General features: G+C 44.8%; 1 protein-coding gene across 1 annotated transcript in view; it reads left to right on the top strand.

Annotated features, from left to right (window-relative positions):
• The window catches only part of NAT8L (N-acetyltransferase 8 like), a 66,350-nt gene that overhangs the window by 7,184 nt on the left and 32,605 nt on the right, over nt 1-26,561 (top strand). Inside the window, exon 2 of the mRNA XM_073657517.1 lies at nt 9,597-9,761. Within this exon, the coding sequence (XP_073513618.1) occupies nt 9,597-9,761 (165 nt within the window). The remainder of the gene's footprint in view (nt 1-9,596; nt 9,762-26,561) is intronic.

Below are 26,561 nucleotides of genomic sequence, written 5' to 3'. Positions count from 1 at the left end.
GGTAACGCCACTCCTCCAACGCCAGCTTGATGGCCAATAACTCTCGGTCTCCTATGGAATAGTTGCGCTCAGAAGAGGAGAAGAGTTTGGAGAAGAAGCCACAAGTTACCATTCTCCCGGAAGATGATTTTTGAGTAAGTACCGCTCCGGCTCCAGAGGAGGAGGCGTCAACTTCCAGGAAGAACTGCTTGTGGCCGTCCGGGCGATGCAGCACCGGGGCGGAAGAGAAGGCCTGTTTTAGGGAAAGAAAGGCCTCCTCTGCTTCGGGCGGCCACTCTTTGGGATTAGTACCCTTACGGGTGAGCGCGGAAATTGGGGCAGTCCGGGAAGAGAAGTGCGGGATGAAGAGGCGGTAATAGTTGGCGAAGCCCAGGAACCGTTGAATAGCCTTCAACCCCTCTGGTCGGGGCCATTTCTCGATGGCAGACAGTTTCTCAAGATCCATTTGTAGGCCGGTCTGAGAGATAATGTAGCCCAGAAAAGGAAGCGAGGTCTGCTCAAAGAGGCACTTCTCATATTTAGCGTAGAGATGGTTCTGCCTGAGCCTGAGCAGGACCTGACGAACATCCCTCCGGTGAGTTTGGAGATCCGGAGAGAAGACCAAGATGTCGTCCAGGTACACCACTACGCAGGAGTAGAGAAGGTCCCGGAAGATGTCATTGACCAACTCTTGAAAGACGGCAGGAGCGTTACAGAGGCCAAAGGGCATTACCAGATATTCATAGTGGCCGTCCCGGGTGTTGAATGCCGTCTTCCATTCATCCCCCTGACGGATACGAACCAGGTTGTACGCCCCACGGAGGTCCAGTTTGGTGAAGATTCTAGCCCCCCTCAGACGATCAAATAACTCCGGAATGAGCGGAAGGGGGTACTTATTCTTCACCGTGATCTGGTTAAGGTCTCTATAGTCTATACAGGGACGGAGAGAGCCGTCCTTCTTTTTGACGAAAAAGAAGCCTGCTCCCGCCGGGGAGGTAGATTTCCGGATGAATCCCCTGGCCAGATTCTCCTCAATATATTCGGACATCGACCGGGTCTCAGCAGCGGATAATGGATAAATACGCCCACGGGGAGGAGAAGTACCAGGTAACAGGTCGATAGGGCAGTCGTATGGTCTATGAGGGGGTAGTGTCTCTGCCTCCTTTTTATTAAAGACATCAGCATAAGACCAATAAGGAATCGGAAGTCCAGGTAGATTAGCTGGGGTAGGAGAAGGACGGACGGGATGAACGGGAACCAGACAGGTCTTATGGCAGCCCTGTCCCCAGCGAAGGACTTCTCCGGTCTGCCAGTCAAGAACGGGTGCATGTTTCTGGAGCCAAGTTAGGCCTAGCAAGAGGGCGTGAGAGAGTCCAGGCAGAACATGGAAGGAGATACTTTCAGAATGCAGCATTCCCACCTGCAGAGTAATGGATTCGGTGATGAGTTGGATGGGGCGTGGTAAGAGCCCCCCATCCACGGCAGCAACAGACAAGGGTACAGCCAGAGGTTTGGTGGGGATGCGGTATTTCTCTACCAGGGACTGTGAAATAAGATTCCCGGCTGCTCCAGAGTCCAGTTGGGCTAGTTCGAAATAACGGTTCTCCCCGTAGACGATTGAAACTGACAACAGCAGGGATGGAGAGGATTTATTCTTGTCTAGGTGGACCTCTCTGAGCGAACCTAGACACAGGCGTTTCCCGACCTCTCCGGGCAGGCACGGATCCGGTGCTCCTTACTGCCACAGTAGAAGCAGGTCCCCTCGGCACGGCGTAAGTCCTGACGGGTCTTGACCATCTTGGTCTGGTCGACCTGCATAGGCTCAGGAGGGTGTACCTGGTTAGAGACAGAAGGAGTGACGGGTTTCTGAAAAGTAGGAGCTAGACGTGGTAACCTCCTCTCACGGGTGACCTCTCTGGCACGCTCCTGGAACCGTAGGTCAATCCGGGTGGCAAGAGTTATTAAGTCATCGAGAGTGGTAGGAATGTCCCGACCGGCAAGTTCATCTTTAATACGGCCGGACAGACCCTTCCAGAAGACGGAAACCAGAGCGTCGTTAACCCAAGCCAGCTCCGAGGCAAGGGTACGGAACCGTATGGCATATTGGCCCACGGTGAGACTTTCCTGACGGAGGCGTAGCAACGATGATGCGGATGAGGTCTTCCGTCCGGGTTCGTCGAAGACTTTCCGGAAAGCCGTGAGAAAAGCAGGCAAGTTGGACACCAGGGGGTCTCCTCTCTCCCATAGAGGATTTAGCCAGACCAGGGCCTCCCCGGTGAGATGGGACATGATGAATGCAATTTTGGCTCGGTCGGAGTTAAACTGGTGGGACAATAGTTCAAAGTGCAGGGTGCACTGATTTATGAAGCCCCGAGCCTGGGCTGAGTCGCCTCCGAAGCGAGGAGGTGCAGAAAGCCGAGGTCCGGGGTAGGATATCATGGTGTTAGTGGACAGCGGAGCTGCCGGATTGCGAGACATGGCACTGGCGGAGGTTGTTGGTGGAGCAGTCAGAGTGTCCAGGCGAGTATTGACATTCCGCAGGTGACCCAGGATGGACTCCTGTTGGGACCTTTGACGGGACAGTTCATGACACAGGTCCGAGAGCGAGGGAGCTTGGGTGCCACCGGGTTCCGGTGCCCGAGCAAACTGTAACGGGTCTGGGAGGCGGAACCTCTGAGCTACTATACAAGGGGGCTGTCCTTGTAAGGGAGCGGGTGGCGACCAGGGAAGACGGGCAGGAGGTCACAGCAGGTGACCGGGACAGTCTCTGAGTGAACGGGCTGGAGATCACGGCAAGTGACCGGGGCAGTCTCTGAATGAACGGGCAGATGGTCACGGCAAGTGACCGGGGCAGTCTCTGGATGAACGGGCAGATGGTCACGGCAAGTGACCGGGGCAGTCTCTGGGTAAAGGGTTGGTACGACCTGTGGCGGCTGATGATAGACGTGAGCTCCCAGGTGAGCAGGCGAGAGTCTCTGGATGAACGGGTGGTCACAGCATGTGACGGCGGAGCCTCCAGGAAGACCAACAGACAGGCGGCAGATGAGCGCTCCCAGGTGAGCGGGCAGAAGTCTCTGGACAGGCGGGTGGTCACAGCACGTGACGGCAGAGCCTCCAGGTAGGCTAGCAGACAGGCAGCAGATGAGCGCTCCCAGGTGAGCGAGCAGGAGTCACTGGACAGGCAGGTGGTCACAGCACGTGACGGCGGAGCCTCCAGGTAGACTAGCAGGCAGGTAGCAGGTGTGTGCTCCCAGGTGAGCGGGCAAGCTGGTCCATAGACAGACTGACAGGAGTTGGAAGGCAGACCGTCGGACCTCAGGCAAGCAGGCAGGTGGCTGATGTGCGCTCCCAGGTGAGCGGGCAGGCTGGTCCTTAGACAGACTGACAGGAGTAGTAAGGCAGACCGTCGGACCTCAGACTAGCAGACAGGTAGAAAATAATCAGGCAGGAATCTGGCAGGTAACTGGCAGGTAACTGGCAACGGGACCTGAGGGCTGAAGCAGAGTAGTGAACAGTGCAACAACATTGCTCGGGCACCTCCATTTTGGAGGAGGTGCCTTATATATGGTAAAGTCCTCCGGCCATTGGCCGGGGACTCCTTAGGACGGCGCGCGCGGCCCCTTTAAGAGGGAGGGAGGGCGCGCGCGCGCGCCCTAAGCACAGTGGCCGGGAAGGAGCGCGCGCTGCCAGCAGAGCGGGAGAGGGACGCCGGGCACGGAGCAGAGCGGTGAGGGGAACAGCGTCCCTGCCTAGCAGAGGGCAGGGACGCCGGCACTACAGGTATATATATCACTGGGGGCAGGCAGGATAACTAGTGAGTTGGGCTGAGTTATAATACCAGGTATATATATCACTGGGGGCAGGCAGGATAACTAGTGAGTTGGGCTGAGTTATAATACCAGGCGTATATATCACTGGGGGAAGGCAGGATAACTAGTGAGTTGGGCTGAGTTATAATACTAGGTATATATATCACTGGGGGCAGGCAGGATAACTAGTGAGTTGGGCTGAGTTATAATACCAGGCGTATATATCACTGGGGGCAGGCAGGATAACTAGTGAGTTGGGCTGAGTTATAATACCAGGCGTATATATCACTGGGGGCAGGCAGGATAACTAGTGAGTTGGGCTGAGTTATAATACCAGGCGTGTATATCACTGGGGGCAGGCAGGATAACTAGTTAGTTGTGCTGAGTTATAATACCAGGCGTGTATATCACTGGAGGCAGGCAGGATAACTAGTGAGTTGCGCTGAGTTATAATACCCATGTATTATATGTCTCTTTCCACACATTGCACAGGCTGTAGTGGAGTGTATTTACCGTATATGTGTCAAGCTGCCGCTCCACCTGTTAAAGCGGATCTGTCGCCAGATTTCACAAGGCAAACTGCATACATTATTAAATAGATCTCTTAGACTTGATGAGGTTGTTGTAATTACTTTGAAGATCCATGTCAGAATGGCTGTATAATCCTGATATTAAGATGAACAAGAGTATAGTTATAGAATGAAATGGCTCATTAGTCCAAGAGAATTCATTCTCACCCACCCAACCTGATTGACAGATGCAGCTTGTACTGAGCAATGTGAGATCTCAACAGCGGCAGGGAGGAGGGAGACTCAGGCGTTTTTCAATTAAGATATGTGGGAAGAAATACAGCAGCAGAGAAGAGGGTTATTTAAAAAGCTGTAAATTAGGATATGTGGATTGAGATTCAGCCGCAGGGAGGAGGTACAGTGAGGCGCTGTCAGGATATATGGATGGGGATTCAGGAGGAGGGACAGTGAGGAGTTTTTCAATCAGGATATGCAGGCGGAGATTCAGCAGCAGACAGGAGGGACAGTGAGGAGCTGTCAATCAGACTGTTTGGGCAGAGACTGAGTTTAAACTTTCAAGTAAAGTAAATACAGCGGCCTCATCCCACTTAAGAGATCAATTTAATAATGTATGCAGTTTGTATTGTGGAATCTGGTGACAGCTCTGGGAACTTTGCTCATAACTTCTCTGTATCAATTGGGGACCGTTGGTTGGTTGGTCATTCTTTGGAAATCGTTTGCTGCAAATGAGAACGTTTATAAAACTGGTCTATACATAGTGGTCATACCACATTGGGTATATAATCTTACTACTGGCGGGCACAGACAGAAGAGGCCCCTGTGCAAGAACAATATATGGGCCCTTTGCAGTCCAATATCTCATCATAATGCAAAATTCCATCTATTTTGGAGGTAGATGGAGGCCACTTTACCTCTTGGGTCCTTGTGCAACTGCCCAGTTTGCACCAATTATATGTCCACCCCTGAATCCTACCAATCCAAATAATTGTATCCTTTCTAACATTTTAGAGAGCAGAATATAGTTCTGACCCCATCTGTACCTGGCGTTATATACACGTCTGTTTTTCACTTTTTACGCCATTTTTCAAAAACTCCCTAAACTGATTCCACAAAATCCTGCGACAGTGACAGAAGCGTTCAGGATCCGTCCGATATAATGTAACAGATCTGTTCTAGCTGAAGTGACCGCGACCACATCTGACAGCAGAACACGCTGGGAACTGTCCTGGAATGGCCGCTGACCTGTCAGACCTCAACGGTATCAAGTAAATTAGATAGAAGCACGGCTGGACGGGGTCAGATTCTTGCTCCACTGCAAGAAATGTTACTGTAGCCAGCGACTGGAGCAAATTTCTGTCAAAATTTAACACCTCTTTTGTGGCATAAATTATGTTGACTTTTTTGGCCGCACTCCGCAGCGTCTCCTCACGGCTAAACTCTACCCACTTTCCAAAAATATAGCGGAGTCTAAATGCCAAAAGTCATTAAATGCTTGCACAACTACAAGATGCACAAAAAAATGTCGATGTTGACATTTCAATAAATTTTAAGTAAGAATTCTGGCAAAAACTGTTTGATCAAAGTGAGTCTTTAATCAGAGGGTTCCTTTAGGACATGATGGACATTCTTGAAGTTAGAAAGTCATGGCTACTAGCATTTAAAAACAGCGCCACGCTTGTGTACAGGTTGAGTGAGGTACTGCAGTTCAGTCCCATCTTTAGAGTTCAGTTATAATATGAGACAAAACCCATTGTGTTTTTTTTAATCCTGTAAAATCTTTTTAAGGAAGGATAAAAAACATTGAGATTCGAAGGGTTCCATGGTCGGTCATTGTGGTGATGGGGCCACCAGTAGTGGAAAGTAGGAGCAAATAATTGTGACTGTATCTGCTGACAGTTGGTCATTTTTTGGGGTCTATTTGCCCCCGGTACTAAAGAGAAATGATTTGTTATAGCCCAATGTGGAGGATTGGACACCACAATGGGCCTTTCTTTCATTGCTTATTATCCTGCCATCGTATATGGGTGACAAATAATCATAGGAGAAAAAATTATGATACAATAAGAAAAAAACTTACCATGATACAGATTAACTTTTAATTCAAATATTAAAAAACTCCTCAAAATGCAGTGGGTATAGAAAGTTTCACACCCCTTTAAATTTTTCACTCTTTGTTTGATTGCAGCCATTTGGTAAATTCTAAAAAGTTCATTTTTTTTCCTCATTAAAGTACACTCTGCACCCCATCTTGACTGAAAAAAAAACAGAAATGTAGAAATTTTTGCAAATTTATTAAAAAAGAAAAACTGAAATATCACATGGTCATAAGTATTCAGACCCTTTGCTCAGACACTCATATTTAAGTCACATGCTATCCATTTCCTTGTGATCCTCCTTGAGATGGTTCTACTCCTTCATTGGAGTCCAGCTGTGTTTAATTAAACTGATAGGACTTGATTTGGAAAGGCGCACACCTGTCTATATAAGACCTCACAGCTCACAGTGCATGTCAGACCAAATGAGAATCATGAGCTCAAAGGAACTGCCCAAGGAGCTCAGCGACAGAATTGTGGCAAGGCACAGATCTAGCCAAGGTTACAAAAGAATTTCTGCATTACTCAAGGTTCCTAAGAGCACAGTGGCCTCCATAATCCTTAAATGGAAGAAGTTTGGGACCACCAGAAGTCTTCCTAGACCTGGCCGTCCAGCCAAACTGAGCAATTGTGGGAGAAGAGCCTTGGTGAGAGAGGTAAAGAAGAACCCCAAGATCACTGTGGCTGAGCTCCAGAGATGCAGTAGGGAGATGGGAGAAAGTTCCACAAAGTCAACTATCACTGCAGCCCTCCACCAGTTGGGCCTTTATGGCAGAGTGGCCCGACGGAAGCCTCTCCTCAGTGCAAGACATATGAAAGTCCGCATAGAGTTTGCTCAAAAACACATGAAGGACTCCCAGACTGAGAAATAAGATTCTCTGGTCTGTTGAGACGAAAATGGAACTTTTTGGTGATAATTCTAAGCGGTATGTGTGGAGAAAACCAGGCACTGCTCATCACCTGCCCAATACAATCCCAACAGTGAAACATGGTGGTGGAAGCATCATGCTATGGGGGTGTTTTTCAGCTGCAGGGACAGGATGACTGGTTGCAATTGAAGGAAACATGAATGCAGCCAAGTACAGAGATATCATGGATGAAAACCTCTTCCAGAGTGCTCTAGACCTCAGACTTGGCCAAAGGTTCTCCTTCCAACAAGACAATGACCCTAAGCACAGAGCTAAAATAACAAAGAAGTGGCTTCAGAACAACTCTGTGACCATTCTTGACTGACTCAGCCAGAGCCCTGACCTAAACCCAATTGAGCATCTCTGTAGAGACCTGAAAATGGCTGTCCACCAACGTTCACCATCCAACCTGACAGAACTGGAGAGGATCTGCAAGGAAGAATGGCAGAGGATCCCCAAATCCAGGTGTGAAAAACTTGTTGCATCATTCCCAAGAAGACTCATGGCTGTACTAGCTCAAAAGGGGGCTTCTACTCAATACTCAGCAAAGGGTCTGAATACTTATGACCATGTGATATTTCAGTTTTACTTTGTTTTTCTTTTTTAATAAATTTGCAAAAATTTCTACATTTGTTTTTTTTCAGTCAAGATGGGGTGCAGAGTGTACTTTAATGAGAAAAAAAATAACTTTTTAGAATTTACCAAATGGCTGCAATGAAACAAAGAGTGAAAAATGTAAAGGGGTCTGAATACTTTCTGTACCCACTGTATATACAGTCCACACAAGAAAAAAAAATAAACAGCTTACCTGAGCGTTTCAGCATTCAGCTACTATACCTAAGGCTGAACACCAAAACGCGTTAGTTAGCTGTGGTTTTCTTTCTTCTCTAGAGTGGGCTGTATATATTTTGATGGAGTTTTTTGTTATCATGGAAGATTTTTTTCTTGGTGGATCATTTTATTTCCTTCATCTGGATTACTGGAGTGGCTCTGATTAGTCCCTGCACGATTTTCAAGCATAGATGTGAGGCACAGCGAGCTGAGTCTCACTTTTTCCTACAAATACTCATACTTGTGATGCAAGAGTTTTGTCAAAAGTTCATGGCTACAGAGCAGTGTCATGATTTTTTCAATATCCAGTTGGGTAATGAGGAGGTACAGTGAATTTGGGGTTATTACTTATAAAGTGTAATGGTGCTCTGTGCAGATGATGATGTCTCCTTTTGGTGGCCATCTGGAGATGTAGATGATTTTGGTGGGATCAGTAAACAATATAATGATGGACTTTAGCTGGCCTTGAGTTCCTCTTCCTAATCTCCCTCAAGCATGCGGGCTGATGAGCGTGCATGAGCTCCGAGGAGCATGCTGGTGAGGGTGCATGTGTGCTGTCGAGTGAACATGAGCACTGATGAGCCGGCATTCAAGCTGCTGAGCATGCATGCACCCTGATGAGCCTACATGCACGCTGAGGAGTGCATGCTCACTGTCGAGTGAGCACTGATAAGCCTTCATGCGCTTTGATGAACAAGCATGCAAGCAGCTGAGCATGCATGCTGATGAGTATGCATGTGTGCTGATGGAGAAGCTGCTACCACATTCCTTGCTAAAAAAAAGGATTGGCATGGTGAAGTTCAACATGTCCAATCCTTCTTTCCAATGACTTCTGCCAATGGGGAACTGTCAAACATATTGTTGGGATCCCCCTGTCTTATATATATGGAAAGCTTTAGATTGCTAAAGACCCTTCAAAATTCACTGGATCTACCAACACATATCTCCAGTTTATGACCAGTTGGATGAGAAATTTTGGGAATATTTCCAAAAATGTGAGCACTGCAAAATGGTTTTCTAGACTGATACCAACCTAGTGGAAGGTCAGCTGCCACGTGTAGTGAAAAATGTAACTATCAAGACAGTAAGAAACCTATACATCAGTGACATATCTCAGTATCCTCATACTTAAGGATGTAGCAGAGCTGCGCTTGTCACTATTTGCGGCTGTATCTGGATTGACTCCTATGTTGCTCTGCAGCCCTGTGCATTGCCACATCACAATAATTGGTGAGAAGTGTCAAACTTGGCTCTGCCCTATCTGTGTACCCATTAATGTGTATAAATGTTTGTTCTTTTGTTATTGCATTGTTAATGTCTGTTGCCTTTTGTCCTATGTAACTTGTATTCTCTGATTCTTGTTGTTTGGGATTTTTCTATTCCGAAATCAACACTAAATTCTCTTTTCTGACAGGTATCGTTTATTTCTCTTCCTTATCTCCATAGTATTATGCTTTGTTGTGACCAACTCCTTGGTGCTGGCGTGCTGTATGCCCATCATTCTATTGGGCATGAGATACTACTACAGTAGGAAAATAATCCTCCACCATCTGGAGTGTGCTCTACACACGGACATGTCTGACATTGAGCAATATTACATGAAACAGCCAGGTGAGTATAATCCCCCTACCATAAAGGAACATTCTACGCTGAGACCCCTATCACCCCCAAGACAGCCATTTTATTCTTGCTTCGAGTCAACGCTGAGAAATGGCAAAAGACATTTCATTTTTTTTCTTTAACTAAGTCCAGGAACCTCCATGCATGTTGTTCTGTATAGGGTAGGAAAGCAAACCCTGATTGTATGGTTATATTCTGTGTATATCTACCTGCAAGATAAAGCTGCCAGCGATCACGTATCTGGAGGGCGGAGGAGAGGACAAGGTAGGTATTCACTTATTTATGGGTTGTTGCTATATTGATGTGTGTGTATACTGGATGTGGTCACTGGGAGAACTGGGAACGTCTTACCTGTACAGCGAGGGTCCTAAATTACATCAGACAACTCTCTGAAATGTGTGTGTGTGTATTCTACAGGTATATCTATGTATAATGTAAATATACATTGCTACAGGGAAAGCTGAGCACCCGAGAGTGCATTATAAAGTGCATTAAAAAATAATCTCTGCAAAGAAGTTCACCAGTTTGAGAGGAAGAACTGAAAAATGGTCACAGGAAACCTGATCTGAAGACTGATCTTCTCATAGGATCATAAATAGATAGATATGAGATAGATACTAGATAAATGGATAGATATATAGATATGTGATACATAGATAGATAATGGATACATAGATACAGTATGTGATAATAGATATATAGATATGTGATAGATAGATAATAGATATATAGATATGTGATAGATGGATAATAGATATATAGATATGTGATAGATGGATAATAGATATATAGATATGTGATAGATAGATAGATACAGTATGTGATAATAGATATATAGATATGTGATAGATAGATAATAAATATATTGATAGTAGATAGAGAGATTATATAGATAGAATGTTGGGTTTGTTATTTGTCAGGATCTAATTCTTCACTCTAGATGTTACATAATAGAACTAAAGGCTCCCATACACCTTATATTATACATTATACATATTGGACATGCCGACCATCTAATAATGGTTCTGGGGGGTCCCAAGTGTCCCCAAAAGATGACGTCTGGTAGAAAAGAATCTGGCAGTTCTCCAGGGAGATAAACTGCTGCTGGAGGAACTTAAATCTGAAAGATAGATATAGTAATTTGTCTGTGTAATTTGTCTGCCTTTGAATCTACCTCGAAAAAATAGATTGGAGCCGTACTCCAATGGAAATCAGTGGAAAAAAGTGGAGATTCTTCACACAGATACATGCGACGTTTCGGCTCCTCATTTGATGCTTGAGAAAAGTTTGAAATGAGTTGGAACGTCTCATGTATCTGTGTGAATAAAGTCCAAGTTTCTCATTGGAAGGCGCACTCCAATTTATCTTTTCTACCTTTGGAGGCTTGTTGGCTGGTTGCGTGATGAAGTATAGCACTCACATTAGGACTGTGCTGCTATTTTTCCATCTTCAATGTATCTGCCTATCTCTCTATCTAAAAAAGAAAAGAAAATAGAGAAGCACTTATGTAATGCTTGAGAAAGGTTCTCCTTTTTCAACTGAAACATCGCCATCATGGGCTATTAAATAGCACTTATTTTTCATCGATATATGATGTGCTGCCTTCATCTTCTATCTATCATAAACGTTATTATATTAATATTTTTTTTACCTATTACTTTACAATATATATTGCTGATATAATTGTTAAAATTACTACTAATAATAGTAATAGTAATCTTAATAAATATTGATATTCATCTTCTTTCTATCTCGATATTTATTTCTCCCTCTATTTCTTGTTTTTCTGTCTAATGATCTATCTACAAATTTCCAGATAAGACACAAAAACATAGAAAATGACAGAATTTGTCTGTCCATTAATCTAACTATCAGACATGTAGAGCACCTATGAGCTGACATTTTGCAGTACCCGTCCCTTCTCGGTGCAGTCAGGCTGATAATTGAAAGCATTGCTCACTGATACAGAACATGTAAATACAAAGTGACATATTTTAGGACTTGTCAAGGTGTGGCAAATTCTACACGTCCTTATTTATCATTGTTACTATTAGTTCTTAATCTGAAGTCACAGGTTTAGTACTTTATTAGATAGTACTGCTCCCTTTTAACATTAGGCATAAACAGAATCAACTATTTCTACCTCTGATTACATGTGTACAGATAGCACACATCAGTCACCTCCCTTAGGTGATTGTCAGTTAGTTAGCACTGTTACAGCCTGTCAATCACAGAGAGGAAGGTGGAGTTAGGCTGAGAATGGATCTGAGGCAGTGGAAGTGCACCGTCCTGCCCAGTGCGCCATCCCGCCCAGTATTCCATCCTGGACAGTATTCTGTCCCACCCAGTGCGCCACCCTGCCAAGTGCACCGCCCCGCCCAGTGTTCTGTCCCACCCAGAGCACTTTTAGCCTCATTTGCATATCTCTTCTAAAGTGGATTTCTCTGCAACAGAACAGCATTTTTCGTTAAAGTGAAATTATCATCGGAAAATGAACTGTTTAAATCAGGTTTTTGTGTTTCATGTATTTAAAAAAAAATAATGTTGTCAATGTTTTTTTTTTATATATATATATATATATCATGATTTTTATTTTAAAATGCTGAACTAGTAATCTTTCAATTTTGACACTTGGCACTGGGGCTTTTTTAGTTTCTTGATACTTCCTGCCCTTTCAAGAAAAGTTTACTAGAATTTTATCATCAAAGACAGGATTACAATGACAGGTGACACCTCTATGCACAGCAGATAACAAAGGATCCACCAGTTGCAATAGATGATATCACAGCTCACCTCCTCCCACTCCTTGCACAATGATCTTTTCACATGCTCATTAGATGCTTCAATACAATTGATGGGGTAGGAGTTTGCACATTGCTGCTAATGTACATGTGTTATTTCCTGAAACAGGAGGTTAGAGTCTAAAAAATCCCTAGTGGCCAATGTAAATATTTTAAGATTTCTATTTTCTTATTTTTAATACAGAGGGTGATATGAAAAAAAAAACATTGCTGAAAATAATCAAACAAAATACATTTAACACACAACCCTGATTTAAACTATAGATAATTTTCTGATGACACATTCCCTTTAATAAAGGTATGGATAACCTACACATGTAATCGGTGTGGATAGAGGGGTGCAATAAGCAGACAGATTCCCTTTAAGCTGGCCATACGCATGAGCGTTTCTGGCCGAACGTGCTGTCTCCCGACTCCTCCATACATTCAGCCAAGTGTTCAAGTGTTTTCAATGGGGAGAGAGGTGGAAGACGCTCCCAGATACTTCTTATCTCCTCTGAAAACACAGAGCTTCGACATTGCAATTCCAACTGGCCGATCCTTCTTTTTCCTGACCGATGGGTTCGGCCAACTTAAATCTAATATTTATGAGGGTCTTTAGACATGAGACTTGATGGGGTCCGCTGACAGTCTATTGACTGTGATATCTCCCGAATAGTTAAACCATAATCGGGCAGGTTGGATTTTTTTTACCTATTCGACTCTTTGCTTCCACAGATAAGCAGCATCTTATATCCTATGTAGAAATAACATCACATATGTCGCAGGCGTTTATTATTGGAAAGTAAGCGGTAGATAACACTCAACTTGTTTTACCAGTGGGGACATGATCCATAATCAATGGAAACATATAGAAAAATAGATGTCAAGTGGTTCCATTACTTGATCGCCCAATGTTACCGTGACACATAATCTTCTAATGGTGACTACTAGTGTTGAGCGAGTATGTTCTGTTCCGAGTATGCTCGGGCCGAGCTCCGAGTATTTACAGCTGCTCGGTGATATGTTTGAATCGCTCCCGTGTGCATAATTTGCAACTGTTTGACAGCTTTAATACATGTGAGGAATGTCTATTTCTTACACATTCCTCACATGTATTAAAGCTGTCAAACAGTCTCAAATCATGCACATGGGAGCGATTCAAACATATCACCAAGCACGCTATAAACACTCAGTGCTCGGCCGAGCATACTCGCCGAAAGGGTTAACAGAACATACTCGCTCATCACTAGTGACTACCTTTTCTGATGCCCTGTAAAGGTTAGCTTCCCTCCTTTAAAACGAGAGCCTTTGGCGCATGATGGGGTCATACAAGGACAAGGACATTCTGTAATATTTTACTAAAAAATCTTCAGTGAATGAACAGAACTTTTACACTTTCTCAGAACTTGAAATTGTAACAGTGTTTATTGTTAATGAATGTTGAGGAAATGAAGCTGAAAATGAACTGGGTTCTTAAAGAGTTCTTGTTGCTTGCTGTACATATGTAATTATTCTTTGTCTTACTTGATGTAAATGCTGCTGTTCTGAATCCGGCAATGTTTTTCTTTTGTTCTTACACATCTCCGTTTCTGAGATATTGCTCTATCTTCCCTGTATATAAATCTAGTCTTGTTATCCGACTGGGCATAGCCATGAAAAACACACCCCAGAGATGAGTTGAGGACCACACCCACTTGTATAAAATGACCAGATTTATACAGTCGTAGGTGAAAGTGTTGGCACCCTTGAAATTGTTCCAAAAAAATTATTGCATTTACATATGTTTTGTTATACACTTGTTTATTTCCTTTGTGTGGAAACAACACAAAAAAAATTGAGGGGAAAAAAAGGCAAATTGGACATAATTTCACAGAAAACTCCAAAATGGTCAGGACAAAATTGTTGGCACCCTCAAATTAATATTTGGTTGCACACCTTTTGTAATAAATAACTGCAATCAATTGCTTCCTATACCCATCAACAAACTTCTTACACCTCTCAACTGGAATTTTGGACTCTTCTTTTGCAAAGTGCTCCAGGTCTCTCATATTTGAAAGACGCCTTCTCCGAGCAGCAATTTTAAGATCTCTCCACAGGGTGCTTCTTGAACTATGTTTGGGTCATTTTCCTGCTGGAAAACCCATGATCTAGGTTGCAAACCCAGCTTTCTGACACTGGTCACTACATTGTGACCCAAAATCTTTTCATCAGATTTCATGATGCCTTGCACAAAGTCAAGGCACCCAGTGCCAGAGGCAGCAAAACAACCCCAAAACATCGTTGAACCTCCACCATATTTGACTGTAGGTACTGTGTTCTTTTATTTGCAGGCCTCATTCAGTTTAATGTGCTTTACCAAAAAGCTCTATCTTGGTCTCAACTGTTCACAAGACTATTTTCCAGAAGGATTTTGGCTTGCTTACATTTTTGTACACTGCAGCCTAGCTTTTTATGTCTGTCAGCAGTGGGGTCCTCCTGGGTCTCCTGCCATAGCGTTTTGTTTCATTCAAATATCGACGGATAGTTATTGCTGCACCCTAAGTCTGCAGGTCAGCTTGAATTTCTTTGGAACTTGATTGGGACTGCTTATCCACGATCTGGATTATCCTGCATTGAAACTTTTCATCAGTTCTCTGCCGTCCACGTCCAGGGAGATTAGCTACAATGCCATGGGTTGTAAACTTCTTGATTTATGTTGTGCACCATGGACAAAGGAACATCAAGATCCCTGGAGATGGACTTGTAACCTTGGAGATTGTTGATATTGTTCAACAATTTTGGTTCTAAAGTCCTCAGACAGTTCTCTTCTCCTCTTTCTGTTCTCCATGCTTAGTGTGGCACACACATACAAAGATTGAGTCAACTTCTCACCTTTTTATCTGGTTTCAGGTGTGATTTTCATATTTCCCACACCTGTTTCTTGCCACAGATGAGTTTGAACAAGCTTCACATGCTTGAAACAAAGTTGTTTACCCACAGTTTTGGAAAGGTGCTAAAAATTTTGTCCAACCCATTTTTGGGGTTTTGTGTGAAATTATGTCTAATTTGCCTTTTTTCTCTTTTTTTGTGTTCCAATACACACAAAGGAAATACACATGTGTATAACAAAACGTGGAATTGCAATAATTTTCTGGAAGAAATACTTCATTTTCTGGAACAATTTCAAGGGTGCTAACACTTTGGGCTATGACTGTATACAGTCAAGAGGGGGTCATATCTCAGGAACGGAGAGGCTCAGGAACAAAAGAAAAATAACCACTGATTCAGGAGAACAGCGGCATTTACAACAGGGGAAAAAAACTACATCCTGGGTAACCGTTACTCAGGGCAACCATAGGCCACAGCTTCTCTCAGGCACATGATAGATTCAGTTGCTGATCAGACACATCTGACAAGATGTGTCTTTTTCAACAGTTTAACAGTAGAATTTAATCTGAAGCACGGCAAGTGCAATTCAGGGATATTACAGCAACAATCTTTATTACAGTACAGTTTCATAAAGCAGATACAGTAACGTCAGGCTCTTCAATAGCATAATTCACAAGGACTCACTAGTACACAGCATTCTTTATCCTGCATGGAGATGTAGGGGGATGATCCCTATGACACGATTCCTTCCAGTCCTTATCTTTCAGCCCGATAATACTCCACACTGTTAGCTCAGGGAGTCTATCTGACCTGTGTTTAGCTTCCCTCCTGACCTGAATTCTGTTCCCTTGTCTTCTGTGAGATACAGATCACACACCACCTTTCTCTATGGCTCCAGCCAGAACAGTAAACAACTCCCCTACAATCCCCCTGGAGCTCTGCTAACCACTCCCTGTCTCCTGTGACTGTGTTAAACCCTCTAGTTGCTGGATGCTTTTGAAGCAACAGCTCTACTTCTGCATTTCACAGAATGCAAAATCTGCACTAGGCACCAGTCAACTTCTCTCCCGTGTTGACCTCTAGCACAGAATGAGCATGTTAAGACTCAGCAACAATAGCTCTTTCCTGGGCTCCTGGTGTATATGTATACAGCTCTCAATGAAGGCCGTCCATTCAACAACAACAAACAAAGGTGGCAATAAACCATCCAGGCCTCCTCTATAGGGAGACTGCCTGTTTCTGCTAGTTGCCCTTTCATGCAGCTGCCTATCAACCAAATGTATCATTAACAGAAAATGCCTCTGCTACTAGACAATGTGGGTGCTACCTCCAGCTAACTTTATAGCACAGGGGTCCACCATATTTGATAGGTAAAATCCATAAATGCCATCGGCGACAAATAATTTCAGTGGGGGACTGTGCTATTCTTTATGAGCTAACTCTCCTCTGCGGATATGGTAGATGAATTTCCAAGTACAATAGCTCCTTGAAGAGAAGGAAGGGATTTAAAGGTAACAATGCTTGGATGTCTCTATACTTTTTGCCTTGGCTCAACATATCCTGAGATGAATAGTATTAGAAAATTATGATTTTTTTTTTTTTTTAAGCTGATCATCTAATACTCTGCCAGGAGATGTTTATGCTCTAAGGTTTTTATACGAGATGTGGGCACCCCCAGTGGTTGTAATGTGAATTGCAGCATGTTGAGGGTTTTACTGGTATGTCTTGAGAATGTATTGAATTTGAGATTGAGGGATGTAAAGGGTGGGCATATCTGTAATAGCAGCCACAGTGTAGTCCTCGTATCACTTCTGCCTCCATTAGATCCTCTCTGTGGTATAGATGAAGATAACGGATCTAGTAACAGATCCCATTTCTTCAGCGCATTTATCGATGTCTTAGGGTTGTTACTTAGGATGTAATGTGTATCTGGGTTTCTTCAAATTAATCTGTGTCATCATCACGAGCGACTAAAACATTTCCATCTACACTGGATAATTCTACTTCCGTCTTGTGGCTAGAAGAGTAGTATAAAGAGGATTGTAATGTTTGGATCCTGGAAGTCATTTATTATAATGTTGCAATGTTTTTAAGGTGTTGACCAAAGATACCTGTGCACACTTCCAAATGTAATAAAAAAAATACAGTGGCTTGCGAAAGTATTCACCCCTTTGGCATTTTTTGTGTTTTGCTACCTCACAATCTGGAATTTCACTGGTTTTTTGAGGGTTTGCATCAGTTCATGTAAAGGACATGCCTACAACTGTGAACATTTTGGTTTGGTTTTCTTTTTATTGTGAAGCAAACAACAAACAGGAGAAAATAACTGAAAACTTCAGTGTGCATAATTATTCACCCCCTTAAAGTCAGTACTTTGTAGAGCCTCCTTTTGCAGCAGTTACAGCTGCAAGTCGCATTGGATAAGTCTCTATGAGCTTTCCACATCTTGCCACTGGGATTTTTGCCCATTCCTCAAGGAAAACTGCTCCAGCTCCATCAAGTTTGCTGTTCACCAGAGGAAACCATCTAATTTAAAGTCTGACCACAGATTCTCAATTGGATTAAGGTCTGGGGATTAACTAGGCCTCTCCAAAACGTTTCCCCTTAAACCACTCGAGTGTGTCTTTAGCAGTATGCTTTGGGTCATTGTCTTGTTGGAAGGTGAACCTCCGTCCCAGTCTCAAATCACTGGTTTTGCTCAAGTACAGTACAGACCAAAGTTTGGACACACCTTATTAAAAGATTTTTCTGTATTTTCATGACTACGAAAATTGTACATTCACACTGAAGGCATCAAAACTATGAATTAACACATGTGGAATTATATACTTAACAAAAAAGTGTGAAACAACTGAAAATATGTCTTATATTCTAGGTTCATCAAAGTAGCCACCTTTTGCTTTGATGACTGCTTTGCACACTCTTGGCATTCTCTTGATGAGCTTCAAGAGGTAGTCACCGGAAATGGTTTTTACTTCACAGGTGTGCCCTATCAGGTTTAATCAGTGGGATTTCTTGCCTTATAAATGGGGTTGGGACCATCAGCTGTGTTGTGCAGAAGTCAGGTGGATACACAGCTGATAGTCCTACTGAATAGACTGTTAGCTGCTTTTTTCTTGCCATAATACAAATTCTAAGTAAAGCAAAACGAGTGGCCATCATTACTTTAAGAAATGAAGGTCAGTCTGTCTGAAAAATTGGGCAAACTTTGAAAGTGTCTCCAAGTGCAGTTGCAAAAACCATCAAGCGCTACAAAGAAACTGGCTCACATGAGGACTGCCCCAAGAAAGGAAGACCAAGAGTCACCTCTGCTTCTGAGGATAAGTTTATCCGAGTCACCAGCCTCAGAAATCGCAGGTTAACAGCAGCTCAGATTAGAGACCAGGTCAATGCCACACAGAGTTCTAGCAGCAGACACATCTCTACAACAACTGTTAAGAGGAGACTTTGTGCAGCAGGCCTTCATGGTAAAATAGCTGCTAGGAAACCACTGCTAAGGACAGGCAACAAGCAGAAGAGACTTGTTTGGGCTAAAGAACACAAGGAATGGACATTAGACCAGTGGAAATCTGCTTTGGTCTGATGAGTCCAAATTGGAGATCTTTGGTTCCAACCACCGTGTCTTTGTGCGACGCATAAAAGGTGAACGGATGGACTCTACATGCCTGGTTACCACCGTGAAGAATGGAGGAGGAGGTGTGATGGTGTGGGGGTGCTTTGCTGGTGACACTGTTGGGGATTTATTCAAAATTGAAGGCATACTGAACCAGCATGGCTACCACAGCTTCTTGCAGCGGCATGTTATTCTATCCAGTTTGCATTTAGTTGGACCATCCTTTATTTTTCAACAGGACAATGACCCCAAACACACCTCCAGGCTGTGTAAGGGCTATTTGACCAAAAAGGAGAGTGATGGGGTGCTACGCCAGATGTCCTGGCCTCCACAGTCACGAGACCTGAACCCAATCGAGATGGTTTGGGGTGAGCTGGACCGCAGAGTGAAGGCAAAAGGGCCAACAAGTGCTAAGCATCTCTGGGAACTCCTTCAAGATTGTTGGAAGACCATTTCCGGTGACTGCTTTGCACACTCTTGGCATTTTCTTGATGATCTTCAAGAGGTAGTCATCAAAGCAAAAGGTGGCTACTTTGAAGCACCTAGAATATAAGACATATTTTCAGTTGTTTCACACTTTTTTGTTAAGTATATAATTCCACATGTGTTAATTCATAGTTTTGATGCCTTCAGTGTGAATGTACAATTTTCATAGTCATGAAAATACAGAAAAATCTTTAAATGAGAAGGTGTGTCCAAACTTTTGGTCTGTACTGTATATCCCATTATTTCGCACCATCCATCTTCCCCTCGACTCAGACCATTTTCTCTGTCCCTGCTACCGAAAAACATTCCCTCAACCTGATGATGCCACCACCATGTTTCACTGTGGGAATGCTGTTCTTGGGGTGATGACCTATGTAGGTTTTGCGCCAGATGTAGTGTTTACCTTGGTGGCCAGAAATGTAAATTTTGGTCTCATCTGACCACAGCACTTTCCTCCATACATTTGAGGAGTCTACCACATGTCTTTTGGCAAACTCAAAATGAACCTTACAATTTTTATGTGTAAGTAAAGGTTTTTTTTCTGCCCACTCTTCCATAAAGGCCACCTCTATGGAGTGTACTTTTTATTGTGGTCGCATGGACAGATACTCCAGTCTCTGCTTAGGAAACTCTGCAGCTCCTTCAGGGTTACCTTTGGTCTCTGTGCTGCCTGTCTGATTAATGTCCTCCTTGCCCAGGCTGAGATTTGGTGAGCGCCCTCTCTTGGCAGGTTTGTTGTGGTACCAGGTTCTTTCCATTTGCTTATAATGGATTTGATGGTGCTCCATAGGATTATCAGAGATTAAGATATTATTTTCTAACCCAACCCTGACTTGCAGTCCTGACTTGTTTGGAGATCTCCTTGGTCTTCATGGTGTTTGGTTAGTGGAGTCTCTTGGTTATTGGTGTTGCTGCCTCTGTGGCCTTTCATCAAAGGTAAAGTGTATAAACTGACATGTGACATTTAGATTGCACACAGGGGGACTTCCTGTCACTAAGCATGTGATTTATGAAGGCAAATGCATGCACCGGAAATTGTTTGGGGCAAATCGGATTACAAAAATATTTAAACACAGGTTGTAATGTAACAAAATAGGTAGAAAGCCAAGGGGGATAAACTCTCACAAGCCACTGTATATATAGCAAATTAATTTTAACTAAAAATACAAAAAAATAACACAAACAGATTAAAAAGCACTTAAGCATTTGTAAACAACACCCCCTATGTAAGTAAAGGCGGTAATATATATAACCTATGGGGTAAGACCCTCATCACACCTCGAATGCTAAGTTAAGTAAGAAACAAAATATTACAATAATGAAGCAGTAGCAAAAAGTAAAATAAAAAAATACATAAATATTAAAAGCAGTACAATAAATAGTGATAAATAAACAATTCTTGTATCCATATGTCAAAAAATAATGAATAAGGAATCCTAAACTGATACTTCCAAGAGGGTGAGGAGGGTCAGGAAATGCCGGGAAAGAGACCCACACGTGACGCTGCTCCCAAGTACAGCTTCATCGGGGTCTTCAAACTTCATCGGCTGGCACTCGATTGTCGGCGTCTTGGGCGCCTCTGGCGTTTTGTAGATCCTTGTGACAAGCAGCTCGGCCAGAGACACATTTAGAAGAACACTTCATTATAAATTGATAGTATGTATGATTGCCGGGGAATAAATTAGATTTGCTTTATTCCCGTATAATGATGTCTTTATGTGTTGGATTAGATACCCCCTTTTATAAATGAAAGCTGGTGGGATGATCAGCTCATCGCCACTGGTCGGGCTTATCTAACTCTTGTTGATCAGCATTGTAAAGAGGGAATCAATCTGGCCCAACACTCCAACTGCAGAGGCCACTGCTGGTGAAAAATGGTATTACATGACTACATCCTATCCTGTCCCTACAGTAGTAGTAATTAGTGATAAGCGAACGTGCTTGGTCCCCTCCCTGCATGTCTGGTGCTCTTTAGAGAGCCAATGAACATGCAGGGATTGCCTGCAACGCACTGTAATGCCGTAGCCATGTTGGTTGTGGCATTCAAGTGACTGGCTGGCCGCACAGTGTCATCAGGTGTATATAAGGCCTGGCGCCGCCATGCTCGTCACAGTCTACCCCAGAAATAGGCAGAGTAGGGAGAGGTGCTGCTGAGTTATGGAGAGATTTACTTGTTTTATTAGTTAGTGTAGGTATTCCACAACTTATAGAGATTATATATATATATATATATATATATATATATATATATATATATATATATATATATATATATATATATATATATATATATATATATATATATATATATATATATATATATATATATATATCCTCCTGAGGACTAATCCATCTGCATATATTACAGGTGATAGCAGGAGTTAGGCAGGCAGGGTTTGTGGCAGTGTATACAGCACAATAGGATCCATTGCAAGTTCTATCTGCTGCTGCTGTTACATATCACGGCTATTTTTTTTTACTCTTTATCCTGATTATTTGCTTAAAACGCAATACAGTACTCTATTTTACTGCTCCATTTTCTTGTTAGCAGAATACAGGCAGATTTTTTTCACATTGCTGTATTATGTAAGCAGAGAAACTTTTCTATCACATCACACGTGATCCCATATTACTGTGGTAGTAATCGTGACATTTTTTGGAGCATGCCAAATATTCTACTCCATTTAAAGTCCGACATCTGTGTTTTGTTGAACCTATCCACACTTGGTCACTGACCAATACTATACTACAAGGCCCACAGCCTAAAAGCGTGGTCGTCACACGTCATCGCATATTACTGTGGTAATGATACAGACATTTTGTGAAGCGTGCCAAATATTATACTCCATTTAAAATGTTAAAGGCTTATGGCAAGGGATGGGGAAGTGGACGTGATGGTGACGGTGCACGCCGAGGCCGTGGGCAAGATGAAACTGTGCCTGCTGAGGGAGCACAACAAACACCCACATCGTGTCGACCTACCTTCCTGTCCCAATTACTAGGGGGCAATGGAACACCACTCTTAAACCCAGAGCAGTGTGAAAAGGTTTTTGGTTGGGTAGCAGATAATGCTTCCAGTCACTTTGGCACCACCACGACCACCTCCCTGTCTTCCACACGGTCAAGTCTCAGTAGCTGTGAGTCTGAACCACATATTCCTTACCCTGATCCTCCTTCCTCCCACCATGCCAAGTGCCCAAAGACAACTGATCCAACACTTGGACACTCCGAAGAGCTGTTCACTTTTCCATTTATAGATTCGGGCCTCTCACCCAGCCAGCTTCAAGCGGGGCAAGAGATCGCATGTAGCGATGCCCAAATATTTGAGCAGCCACGATCACACGAAGGTGATGGTGGGAAAGTGCAATTACTGTCGCAAGAACACGTCCTCCCGAGGATTGCGGGCCCTGGGTCAATCCGGGTTGCACCCACATTCTACAGCTCCTGCACCTCTTCCTCCTCCTCCTCAGCCTCCATCTCCGAAATGAGACACAATTGCCAGAAAGTAAGGAGGAGGACCAGGTTAGGTGACATGCAGAGTGATGACAACAGGACACAGGGGGAGGGAGGCATAGCACCACAACAGGCACGAACAAGCAGAGTGGTGGTCACAAACACAAGGCGGCCAACTGTTCCCCGAAACACCAACACGACGGAAGTTGCCAGTCCAACTATTAGTTCTTCTCGAGTCTGATTCTTTTTTTAAAGACAGTCCAGATAACCCAAAAAAGGCCATTTGCAACATCTGTCAGGCCAGCATCAGCAGGGGCAGCAAAACTACCAGCCTGACCACCACCAGCATGCTCAGGTATATGACAGCAAAGCATCTGAGTAGGTGGGCCGAATGTCAGGGTCCAGAAACAGTGTCTGCAGGTGACACCACTGCTTGTTCTGCTGTTGTGCATGCATGACAATCCCCTGTCCAAGGCGCAGGCGTAGATGCCTCATGCCCTGCACCTGCCATTGCACACTTGCAACCATCACCGTCCACGTCCTTGTCCCAGCGCAGCGTTCAGTTGTCCCTACCCCAGTCCTTGGAACACAAGCATAACGCCCCACAGGCCACACTACTAAACTCGCACATTTCTCGAATGCTTGCGCTTGAAATGTTGCCTTTTAGACTCGTGGAGACAGAATCTTTCCGCAACCTGATGGCGGTGGCCGTCCCTCTGCACCTCGGTCACCAGCCGCCACTATTTCTCCCGGTGTGCCGTCCTCGCATTACACAAGCACGTGTCCCAGAATATTAGCCGTGCCCTCAACAACGCAGTTACTGGGAAGGTCCACCTGACCACGGACACGTGGACAAGTACTTGTGGCCAGGGACGGTACATCTCGCTGACGGCACACTGGGTTAATATAGTGGAAGCCAGGACCCAGTCGTACCCTGGGACGGAACACGTCCTCCCGAGGATTGCGGGCCCTGGGTCAATCCGGGTTGCACCCACATTCTACAGCTCCTGCACCTCTTCCTCCTCCTCCTCAGCCTCCATCTCCGAAATGACTACATCAGTCGGAAGCTGGAAGCACTGCCTCGGCCAATCGGCAACAGGCACTGCTGAAGCTAATATGCTTAGGGGACAAACCGCACACCTCTGAAGAGTTGTTGACAGCTGTAAAAGAGCAGGAAGATCTGTCTGGCTGTCACCGCTGAACCTACAGCCAGTTCGTGTGTGACAATGGCCGGAACCTGGTGGCAGCTCTGAAGCTAGGCAACCTCACACACGTACCATACCTGGCCCATGTGCTCAACCTAGTGGTTCAGCGGTTTCTCAAAACCTACCCGGATCTGCCTGAGATGCTTGTCAAAGTACACCGCGTGTGCATTTCAGAAAGTCACCTACAGCTTCCACCATGCTCCAGCAGCGTTTGCAGCTTCCAGCTCACTGACTGGTGTGCAATGTCACCACATGTTGGAACTCAACCTTGCAGATGTTGGGAAGGATTTGTGAGCAGAAGAGGAAAATTGAGTACCAGCTTTAACATGCCTGTCGACATTCAGGTCAGCCTTCGCACATAAGAACTGAGGAGTGGGCATTGATGTCAAATATTTGTGTCGTCCTCCAAAACTTTGAGGACTCTACCAAGATGGTGAACAGCGATGACTCCATAATTAGCATTATTCTCTGTCTTATGAAACGTTTGCTGCTCACAATTAAAGAGGAGGCATTCCTGGCGCAGCACGATGAGATGGAGCAAAGAACCATACAGGGTGATAATACACAGCCCAGCCTACTCTCATCCCAGCGTGGATTGGGTGCTAATGAGGAGGAGGAAAAGGATGAAGAGGAACAGGAGTTGGTTTCCTGCGCTACAGACTGTACTACCCACACTACATTCATACAGTCTGTTCAGCGTGGATGGCCTGAGGAAAGGGAGAATGAGGAGAAGGAGAGCATGGACAGTCGTCCTCTTGGTCAGGACAGGGAAGACTTTGCTGGTGGCAGTCTGGCACACATGGCTGACTCTATGTTCCTCTGCCTTTCCCGTGACCCTTGCATTGTACGCATTTTGGCTGACAGTAATTACTGGTTAGTCACACTTCTAGACCCACGCTACAAGGAGAACTTTCTATCTCTCCTTCCCGCAGCAGAGAGGTCCAGTAAAATGTAAAATGTTGCAGCACCAGAAGGCCGTTGTTGCGGAATTATTAAAAAAAAATTCCCATCTGAAAACGCTGGCGGCAGAGGTCACAGTTCCTTGGACAACCAAGAAGTACAGGCCAGGGAGACACAAATACGATGCAGCAGAGCCAGAGGAACGCTGTCAAAGCTGTGGGACAGTTTTCTCACACCCTCCCAGTGTAACATACCTGGCGGCGTCCTTGCATAGTGGTCCATCTCCCACTGTGCAAGAGCGTGCACTTGATTTCCAGTCCAGACTATCACTCTGGCTTTCCTCCATGCTGTCTGCTTGCCTCTTTTTCTTCTGCTTAAGGGTGGCGCCCGATCACTTCCTGCTTCTTGTAGCTGCTGCGGGCACACCCCTTGTGCGTCCTCAGCCTATTGCTGTCTGTCACCTGGTATTTAACCCAGCTCTTTCCTGGAATCCTTGCCTGAGCATTGTGTTCTGTCAGTTGGCGTCTAGTCACTGATGTGCCAGGTCCTGTCTATGTTTCCTGCCTTGCGGTATCAGTTCCCGTGTCTGAACTGTGTCCTGTCTGAACTATCTTCTAGCCTGTTGTCTTCTGCCTATCCTGGAGGCTGTATTTCCAGGCCAGTGTGAACACGCTCCTAGCCTGTTCTTTCCGCCTTCTAGGGGCCGCATACCTAGACCCGTTCCTGTATCTTGCCTGTTCCTGTCTGAACTCGCTCCTAGCCTGTTCTTTCCGCCTTCTAGGGGCCGCATACCTAGACCCGCTCCTGTATCTTGCTGCTGTGTCTGTTCTTGTCTGAATACTCTCCAAGCCTGTTACCTGTTTTTCTCTATGTCCGTACCTTCCCTTTTCCTGCAGAATCTGATCCCGTACCTAACTCCTACTCGTTGTCCCTGTACTCCCGTTTGTGAGTTTAGAGTCTACTCACTACTTCATTGCAAGTATCTTGTGTGTACCTGGTTCTGCCTTTCCCTTCCAGTCTGTTCCGTGTGAACAGAGCCCTGTCCCCTCTGCTCTGCCTTGCTCACCGCTCCGGCAGTTCTTGCCCGCTCTGCCTTGCTCACCGCTCCTGCGGTTTCCGCTATGCTCTGCCTTGCTCACCGCTCCTGCGGTTTCCGCTCTGCTCTGACCCTTTTCTCGCTGCTCCGGCAGTCTCGCTCTGCTCTGACCCTTTGCTCGCTGCTCCGGCAGTCTCGCTCTGCTCTGACCCTTTGCTCGCTGCTCCGGCAGTCTCGCTCTGCTCTGACCCTTTGCTCGCTGCTCCGGCAGTCTCGCTCTGCTCTGACCCTTTGCTCGCTGCTCCGGCAGTCTCGCTCTGCACTGACCCTTTGCTCGCTGCTCCGGCAGTCTCGCTCTGCTCTGACCCTTTGCTCGCTGCTTCGGCAGTCTCGTCCTGCTCCTCTCTCGCCCACCGCTCCAGGGTGCTTTGTCCTGCTCTTCTCTCG

The sequence above is a fragment of the Phyllobates terribilis genome, unplaced genomic scaffold (genome assembly GCF_046119375.1).
Source record: "Phyllobates terribilis strain yellow unplaced genomic scaffold, ASM4611937v1 Scaffold_1__5_contigs__length_1240528914, whole genome shotgun sequence".
NCBI classification, from domain to species: domain Eukaryota; kingdom Metazoa; phylum Chordata; class Amphibia; order Anura; family Dendrobatidae; genus Phyllobates; species Phyllobates terribilis.
Note: the sequence above shows the minus strand (reverse complement) of the source record. Positions and strands in the feature narration are given on the sequence as shown.